Source organism: Artemia franciscana, chromosome 13 (assembly GCF_032884065.1).
Source record: "Artemia franciscana chromosome 13, ASM3288406v1, whole genome shotgun sequence".
Lineage (NCBI taxonomy): Eukaryota > Metazoa > Arthropoda > Branchiopoda > Anostraca > Artemiidae > Artemia > Artemia franciscana.
Genome location: NC_088875.1, coordinates 36,557,770 through 36,567,590, shown reverse-complemented (window position 1 = coordinate 36,567,590; position 9,821 = coordinate 36,557,770). Strand labels below are relative to the sequence as shown.

The window sequence follows — 9,821 nt, the reverse complement described above, 5'->3', positions numbered from 1 at the left end:
AAACATCTATATGCCACCATCTGAACTAGACTTCCCGTACGACTTTTCCCTGGTGTAGACTTTTCCAATGTAAACTTGCTTAACAGACTCTATTTTTTTCCTGACGCTAGTCTTCAAGGGCATTTGGCTTTTTCAGGTTGACACAAAAACATCTAACTTTGCGTTTTAACCAATGCTACATGTTGTTTGTGTATCATACACACATTTTTCATTTTCGCAGAAAAAGATAATTCAACATTAACAAGACAATTTTCCCGGGAGAATGGGGGAAGTTTGACATAGATTTGTAGCATTTCGAGTGGAACCTTTGACGACTATATTTTTACTCATATTTCTAACCTTACCTTCAGAGCTTTTTAGATTGACACATTCATGCCTTTGCATTTCACAAATTAGAAAATTCATTCTAATTCTTAGTATATTTAGTCTATTAAGCTACAAGATGAATCAACTAACTATCAAATATTTTGAGGATGCGTTTCTCTTTAATTCTCATGGTGCGCTCCTGAAGGGACTGTTTTTAAATTTGAATATCACAAAGAATACAATAAACATGATTCAAAGCTTATTAATAATACTAAATCGCATCATTTCAACAATTATTTATGAGAAAAGAAGATATACAAGAAAAAAAACTCAAAATGCTTTTTCCTTTTATCTAAGAGATATTTTTGCATAAAAGGGATTGTCAAGAGTCTACATGTTTGTTGCTACTGTAGTATCAGTTTTGAAGCAATATTGTCGTTTTGCAATATGTCTGTATTAGAAATTACTCTGTAGAAGAAGAGTAAATGTGGCGTTTCGTGACATTTCCTATGCATTTGTTCAACAATATTTTTTTATAAATATAAATTAAATAAATAAAAACTTTTTTCAACTAAAAGAAAGGAGCAACATTAAAACTTAAACGAAAAAAATTAGTACGTATATGAGGGGTTCACTCCCACGTCAATACCTTGCTATTTACGCTAAAGTTCGAATTTGTCCCAATTTTTTAAGAATGACCCCTGAATCACAAAGACCGTTTAATTAGAATAAATACCTATTCTGAAAGTACTAAAAAAAAAATTAATCTAAAGAGCGAGGTATTGATGAGGGAACGAATCCACTCATGCACGTAATAATTTCTATTCGTTTAAGTTTTAATGTTGCTCCTTGCTTTCAGTTGAAAAAACTTGTTTTTTATTTATTTAATTTCTGATCGTTTTTTAAGTAATGCTGGGAGATCCGGCACGCCCTTCATGTAAAATTCCCTCCCTCCTAAAAAACACCTCCATGGATATACTCTACCCCATAGCCCCTGCCCCCAACCCCCTCCCTCCCCCTCACCAGAAAAATCTCCCCTGAAAACGTCTGTATACTTCCCAACAACCAATACTAAATGTAAACTATGGGCAAAATTCATAACTTGCAGCCCTTCCTCCGAGAACTGTGGGGGATTAAGGAAAAAAGGAGGATGGGAGAGGGCCTAGTTACCCTCCATTTTTTTGTCACTTATAAAGGGAACTATAATCTTCAATTTCCATTCGAATGAGCCCTCTCGCAATATTCTGGGACCGATCACCCTGGGGAAAAAACAAACAAAAACAAATAAACACACACCCGTGATCTTTTTTCTCACAAAAAATACAGAATTTCACATTTTTGCAGATAAAGCCTTGAAACTTCTTCAGTAGAGTTGTCTGATATGCTGAATCTGATGGTGTGATTGTCAATATGATCATATGACTTTAAGGAGGTATTCCCTTTTTTTCGAAAATAAAGCAATTTTTTCAGGCTCGTAACTTTTGATGGGTAGAACCAAACTTGGTGATATTTATATATTTGAAATCAGCATAAGAATCCGACTCTTTTGATGTATCTATTGGTATCAAAATTCCATTTTTTAGAGTTTCGGTTACTGTTTAGCCGGGTCGCTCATTACTTATAGTTCGTTACAACTAATTGTTTGATAAGCGTCAAAAAGTCTTGTCACAATGTTCAGTGTCTTGAAAATGGCATAAAAAACATGTATAACCACAGGCAAAACTTGCAAAGAATACTGGCTTTCAGACATTATCTAAGTTTAAATGCTGTAGTGGGAGACAGTCTTTCACAAATGCTGATTGCTCTTCCACTCGAACGTCCTGTTTAACCATAAGAGGATGCTGTGAGAAGAGCTTGAAGATCATCATACTACAATTTGTCATGCGAGTCCAATGCCGAAGGAGATCTGCATCTTTTAGTGGAATTATTTCAGAAAAGAAGTATTGACTATACCCATCACGCATGGTTGCTCGCACTGCCTACAACGGCCTTAACCCCTTCGAAGTAACAGACCTTTTAGGTTTGAATTACCTGCAAAAGCCTCCCATGATGTTTATAGCATTCGACATACAAATGCTTCCCCAGGAAGAACGACCATGGAGAATAAGGCTTCTACAATTACATCACTTTTTCTTCTTATAAGTAAGTCTGAAAGGTGCTTAACAAAAAAACTACACAAGTAGTCTGCTAGCTTTGTTTCTCTTTAACTGCGCTTAACCACAAACAATCCCTAATTAATAGTTTCTCATACTAGCCCAACTGATAATAATTCACTTGGAATTCCATTTATTTTAGTTTCAATAGCCGGTTGAATGATTTTGCATATTAGATTGACAAGGGAATAGGTATAACTCGGCTTGTCTCACTACCGCTCTCTGTATCTGTGCCATTTGATTTGGGAATGACATATCTGTCATTAATTAATCTCTAATTCCTTCGTTAATTAATCATTATCCATATTAATTATGTTATTCATTGTCTACGTTTATGTAACACGGTTTGCAATACCAAACCTCAACTTTACAGCGGTCTCCTGATATCTTCAAAAGGGATTGTATAAATGGAATGTGAAGGAACGAATGTATTCCATAGATGCTGTCACTAATGTCTGCAAGAAGCCAACTTACAGGAGATAATATTACTCCTTAGAAAACAAGGAGAGTATTGAGCAGCTAGAACAAGTTTTTTGATCGTCAAGTTTGAAAAATTCCTAATAGGCTGTATTTTAGGGAATAAAGGAAAAATTTATTTAAAAAATGAGAGGATACAATTTTAGCCCGTAAAATTATATTTTAAAACACCTTCCTGCTCTTCTTACCCACCATCTGCACCTAATGAATAGAGAACATTCGAAAATTTTTCAAAACCGCATTGTACCACCAGAGAAAGAAGCCACTTCTTCAGTCAGAGAGTAGTCAACCTATGGAAAGAGCTCTTAGAAGTCATAGTGTCTGCTGAGTCAACAAACACGTTCCAGTGTAAAATAGAGTCGGTATGTTAAGACATTCAACTGAAAGACAGCCGAATCTTCAGCCAAGACTTAACAAGCAACGAGATGCGTAAAACAGGGCAAAGAAATCATCGCAGAGCATAACAAGGACGGATATCCTAATTTTGCTTCAAGCTGCGATTAACGCAAACATGATGTAATTAAATAGAAAAATATGGGGTTAATCATATCAATTTCAGTACTGTAACTAGGATTTGTCAGTAACAGAAGAGAAATTATTGCTCAAATCAAAGCTGTGATAGCGATGCAAAATGAAAAAAGGAAACAGTCTTTTCTTGAATTGCTAGATACTCAGAGTTTCTTTTTGTGCACTACAAACCGACGTCAGAATTATCATAAAATACAAACTGTAAGTGATTTCTGTCAAAATATAACGATAAAAATATTTTTTTTTACTTTCGATAAAATTTGGAAATTTATTTTCAGGATTCTTTTCAATTGAAGCATTTGAAAAAAGTGATTTTAAATGCATTTTTTTTTTTTTTGGTAGCCCAGCCCATGTCCAGAAAAAAAACTCTGGCAGTCTTCCATCCTTCCTCAATATTTTTGGCTGTGTGAATCTATCCATACAATTTAAAAGAAAAAACTACATTTTCTGAAGTCATTTAATCAAGCAAACAAGAATCCATCAAAGACATATTCACAAGAATAATTCACAGGGAACACTTACACATATTTAAAATGAAAAGGTGCCAAAATTAATATTTTTTCTTTTTCTCTTTTTTCCTTTTTTTCTGTTTCTTCTTTTTCTTATCAGATCGGTCTATTTCCACCCACTCATCTTCACTTTCTGATGTAACAACTTTACGTAAGTCATTGACTTCCTCCAAGTCATCAAACTCTTTCAGTCGTTCCAGTATTTCCAATCTCCTCAATTCGTCTGACTTCACTTTCGATTTTGAAGTTTCTGCTAACTCCTTCTTGTCCTTCATTTTACCTTTTTCGATCAAAGCATGATCCTCCTCTTCAACTTTATGCATCTGCTTAGAGAAGGTTTTTGTGAATATTGGTTTTTCTGTAATAGCTGGTAGATTCTCGTCTATAGTTTCTTTTTTCATTTCTTCACTGTAGGCTTTATCTTGTCCCTTTCCTACATCTTTTTTTTCTTCAATAGCTGGTACAAGTGTCATATTTTCATAAGGTCCACCAACTTTAGATTCGACAGTCCAGCTGCCTAATTCTGCTGTTTCTGTTATAGAAGGCTGAGTAAGAGTTGAAACTTCATCTTCAGATTCTGAATCTGCAAATATAGCTTTAAATAAGTCTATTGGAGGTCTTTCATGAAATTGTGCGGTCACTAAATCTGCTTCTTCCGTTTTAGGGAGCTCCCTTTCAGGTTCACGCTCAGGAGGGGCTTCCTGTGGGGCAGGAAATGATTCAACTCCACTGGCTTGCTGTTGTTTTTTCTCTTTTGCCAAGGCTAAAGCAGTGAAAAGAGGCAAGCTTGTTTTCCTCTCAGTCTTTTTCTCAGGAACACTATAAAAAAATAAATACAAAAACAAGAATAAAAAACAGTAATATGAGAGAACCGTGAATATGGCTAAAGAGATATTTAATGATATTTTCAACATATATAACACTCCCCAAACAGTTAATCACTTTATGTACCAATTAAAAGGTACCAGGGATGGCGGGGTAGTAACAAGTTAAAATCATAGTAGTAACAGTTGCAAATAATAAAAACGAACCTCGGCAAATAGTAGCTTAAATAATAAAAAAAAACAGGTTCTAAAAAACAGTTAACCAAACTTCTCATTAAACAATATTTTAAAATAGTAATTTTCATCCAAATTCAATGGAATAAAAGTTTGTAATTACGAGAGCAAACATTTGAGAATTTTCAAAAGAGGTTGAAATTAATCAAAATGAGATCCAATTGAAATGGGAAATTCACCATTGAGATTACCACTGTCAAAACCCTTGACTGAAGGTTTACAGCCCTCACGTTCAACAACATGGAAAATCATATTTTGCATGGGTAGCACTTATGTGTCCCCCTTTTCTTTTTGTGTCACGGAAAGAGAGAGAGAAAAAACATCATGTTCGAAGAAACTTTGTTGCTAAGAGGGATAATGTGTGCTAAAAATTTTGCGCCAGAAATTAACATGTCTTCCTATATAAATAAATCTTTTTATTAGTTTAACCGATAAACCAAGATCCAATTTCATCTCAATGACATGATAAAAAATTGAAAAAGTACCGATTAAAAATTAGCAGCGGATTCATCTCTTACAGCTTTTTAATCAGTTTCAGTACTCTAGTCAATTCCAAAGAATCTTAGTCGAGTATTCAATTTAAAAGAATTAAGTGTCTTCAGTTAAAAAAATAACTGAAAGAATTTATCTTTGGCGTTAAGTAGGTTCATTTTATAATTTATTTTTACACATCAAGATCTTAGCAGTTCAACTTCTTTTAAATAAGGGCAAGCAAATTTTTCTCATTTACTGACAATTTTGCAACTTCTTAGACTAAAAACTCTATATTACGCCCATTGCAGCCGGTCTTTCAATAAGAAAATTATAATAGCGGTGATTTATAACCTAATTTTTCTAACTAAGAAGCTCAAATTTTTCCCAGTCAACTCGTTCTAAACTCCTTACAGAAAAAAGCTTTCTTAATTATGATTTATATACTCTGCAACGGTCTATTCAAACTCAAAATCATATAACAATCTTTAATGATAGTAAATAGGCGTGACTCATTTCTAATTTTTTGAGCTCTTCAGTAAAATATGCGACTCTATTTTGAACTGCAGCAGCTGAACTATACGAGCCATAAGGCTCGGCTACGTTAGCCATATAGGCAAACAATTATAGACTATGACCATACTGAATTAAATGAACCACACATGGAAACTACATATGAATTACATGCAGAATGTATATAATTCAGCAATAAAGTTTGTTTATATTTTGTAAGTTTTGCACGAAAAAAACTAGCACGAAAGAAGCAAATTTTGCACGAAAAAAGAAAGTATCTTGCACGAAAAAAAAAAATTACACGAGAAAAATAATCTAGAGCACTACAAAGACAAATTCATTCTCCTGGTTCAGATCAGCAAAACTTTGGCTTGAGAGGACATAGGGATCAAGGCGAAAGGTGCAGGTAAGGTTATATTAAAAGACTACCAATGGGTTTTTTTTTTAAAGTCCTTTATATCAAATGGAAAATAACATGTTTTCAGAAAAAATCATTAAAACCGATTAAAAATTCATAACAATTCAGATTTTTTTCGATCAGAATAGGTTGTCAGGCAAGATCTAGGTTTAAGCGTCGTGAAGTAAATGAAATACAAATGATGTCCAAACTCAACACTCAGAAAACTTACCGAAACCCAAGTCGGCCCATGCATAACTCAACTTAGCGAAATTCCCTCAACTCGAATGTGTGGTTGTTTTCAGATATTTTACTTTAATAATACTTGTTCCCTAAGGTATAGAATTGAAAAAGTTTATTTTGAAAATAAAATGAATTTGATTTGCAAGAAACCTTACTTTGATGATATTCGCAGTTCCGTACTGACATCATCCTGAGCTGTCGGCAATTCAAAAGCAAGAACTATCTTATACATTAGCAAAATTAAATCCCTTTACACAAACAAACAAATTCAAAAATAAAGTCCAAGAAGAATTTGTTGAAATCTACCACAAGTGCCAAATCGAAAAGTTTTTGATTTTTAAATATCAGACTACAATTTCTATAGCATTTAACAACTTAAAATGTGCTTTTAATTGCTATTTCTTGTTTTTGTCTTCTGTAAAACTTAATAAATAGATAAACTGAAAAATTTGGGATCAAATTGAAAAGTCCAGGCAACTATTTATAGCATGTCAAGAACGATTTTTGGTATGAGAAATATCCCAAAACAAATCAAATAAATTAACAAACCAAATTTAATTTGAATAAAATCAGAATCAATTAGTTTAACTAATTTTAACTACCTTAATTGGTTTAAAGTCCATCAACTTAGGAATACCGTATAAAAACAAAAAAATTTAGTTAATCAAATGAACCAATTAGATCATTAAATGGCTGGGTTAGTGCAGAGTTGAATTAAGGAGATAATTTGTATTTTCGACGTAATACCTTTAATTAGGTTTTTTTTCAAAAACATACTGCCTTTCCATGACAAATAAATGGGGATAAGTCCATTTATTAGAAAGTGAAAACAGATGCAAAAATCTGGATATTTCGGCGATACTTTCAGCGATCGTCATCATCAGATACCTGCTGATGACGATCGCTGTATATGTAGTCGAAATATCCAGACTTTTGTATCTTTTTTCACTGTCTAATAAATATACTCATCCCCATTTGAACGTTTATTTGTTTGGAAATCAATAAAAAAGGAATTCACTCTCCAATTGGAACATAGAAGTTATTTTTGACACCAAATGACACCATTATTTTTGACTAAATTTTTTTTATTACCATTAAAAATTTTAAATTATAAATTTAAATTATAAATAAAATATAATTTTATTTTAAAATTATAATTTTATTTTAAATTTAATTTACTTTAAAATTATAAATTATAATTTTAATTTAATTATAATTAAATTATAATTTTTAAATTATAAATATTTTAAAGTTTATATATTTAAATTTAAAAAAAACTATTTTTTTTTATTTACCATCATATTTTTGACTAAATGACACCATCAAACGACCAAATTTGAGTCCCACACTTAAAAGTTAGAATTTCACACGAACTACAAATAATCTGAAGAGTAATTACAAAATTACCCTTACTATTATCACGAAATTAGCATATTATATGGGGTTAGGTGGCACGTAGTTGAGTTCTGGGCCAATTTATTAAAGGGTAGACAAAATGAAATTGCTCTTTAACTGAATTTGACCATTACGATCAAGGAAACAATGAAAAAAGGGACTCAATCTTCAAGTGGACAATATCTAGCAAAGTCATTCTTAATTTATAAACTAACAAATCTGAACGAATAAAACGGAATCCCATACATTGGACTATAATTTTGTGAGAACTGAAAAAATTGGAAGAGTAATTTGCAGTTAAGAGCCATACATGACAAGACAAGTTGTCAAGACAGCATTGCAACTTTCAGGTAAACACAGAATAATATGTTAGAACTATCCCGTGTGCATTTGGTTTATTCTTTTAGGTGAGTATATAACGGTGAAGATGTAGAAGAACGTGGAATATTCACATTAAAATCAAGCTGACAAAAGAAAGGAGTTAAAAGACAAAAGAAGGTTACAAAAGAAAAACCGATTTGAAAAAAGAACTGATTTAAGTAATTCAACGCGGAACCACCTCAGAAAAGTTTCCAAATGGCATAAGCCATGGCATATCAGTTAATACCGGTAAGATTACTGACCGTCACTACTAGTCTGGTAATTATTTTTTCTTATCCCAAAATAATTATTCTAAGTTCTCCTAAGGAAATTAAAAGAATGGGAGGTTATTTAACATGGCGACTGGTACGTCGAAAAAAACCTTCTCGTTGGTACACTTGGCGAAAAAATTAATGACAACCAGTACTATAGCGAGTGGTCTCATTGGCAATGACCAGTAAGGTCTGACCTCCGACGGCCCTCCAATGGAGGGTCTATCATATAGAGATTATAAATGAGGACCATCTGGCCACCACGTGATCTTTACATAGTATTGCATCCCTTAATATCCAAATTGTAGTTGATGTTTAGTGGTTAAATATTAAATTGTAAGCAATTCAATTGATCAATGAAATTAAATAGTATACTTTAAGAGGAGTTAAGAAACTGCAGAGATAAATAAGCCAATGCACAAATTAGAAATTAGTTCATGAATGGTTAGTTCAGTTCATGAATTAGTCCAATTTTACACAGAACCCTTCAACTATCCCAGATTGTAAAGCCTTATTTTTCTGAAATAATAAAAATGAGACAGTCAGGATTACCTTAAATAAGGACAAGGAACGTTAAAGCGAGTGCAAAGGAGCTTATCAGGAAACCAATCTACTGTAATTCGTCCACCTCTCCTTGCTTTTGACAGCGACGTCGGTAACTCAGTTTCCTGAAAGAAAAACCTAGCATTGAGATCCTTTCAATACGTTTCACACTTAACTTACTCGCAAAATAACTTAAATTATTTAAAGAATTCAGCTCTAGTCAAATTTCAAAATACAGTGACTTATTTTATCTACTTCCATGACGCTTTCAGCAGTTACTGGTAATTCAGTTAGTACTAAAATGTAAAATTTTTGTCTTTTTTTAAATGGCGGACAGAGGTTTTTCGTGATAAGTTAAAATTAAAAGTAATTTGATTGATAACACTGCCGTTCCATTTATGGATAAAACAGTAAATATTGGACGAAACTCCCATATATCTTTAGCTGTTTTAATTCAAATACCAAGGATATCAAAATAAAAGCATTTTTTACCCCTCAGACTCCTCATTTTGGGTATATTCATACCTGAAAACGACGGCTTTTTTCATTATTTCTTTTTTACGAGTTATCAGATTTTTAGGGAAGGAAAAGATTTT

General features: G+C 32.7%; 2 protein-coding genes across 3 annotated transcripts in view; one reads left to right on the top strand and one right to left on the bottom strand.

The window, feature by feature from the left end:
* Positions 1-9,821, top strand: part of LOC136034885 (E3 SUMO-protein ligase NSE2-like) — a 235,066-nt gene that overhangs the window by 51,727 nt on the left and 173,518 nt on the right. The gene's annotated exons all lie outside the window — the stretch shown is intronic.
* Positions 3,908-9,821, bottom strand: part of LOC136034881 (G patch domain-containing protein 1 homolog) — a 52,641-nt gene continuing 46,727 nt past the window's right edge. For both annotated transcript variants that reach the window (XM_065716368.1, XM_065716369.1), the window contains exons 8-9: positions 9,235-9,350; positions 3,908-4,792 (exon numbers count right to left, since the gene is read on the bottom strand). In XM_065716368.1, the coding sequence (XP_065572440.1) occupies positions 4,015-4,792; positions 9,235-9,350 (894 nt within the window). In that variant the 3' untranslated portion in view covers positions 3,908-4,014. The remainder of the gene's footprint in view (positions 4,793-9,234; positions 9,351-9,821) is intronic.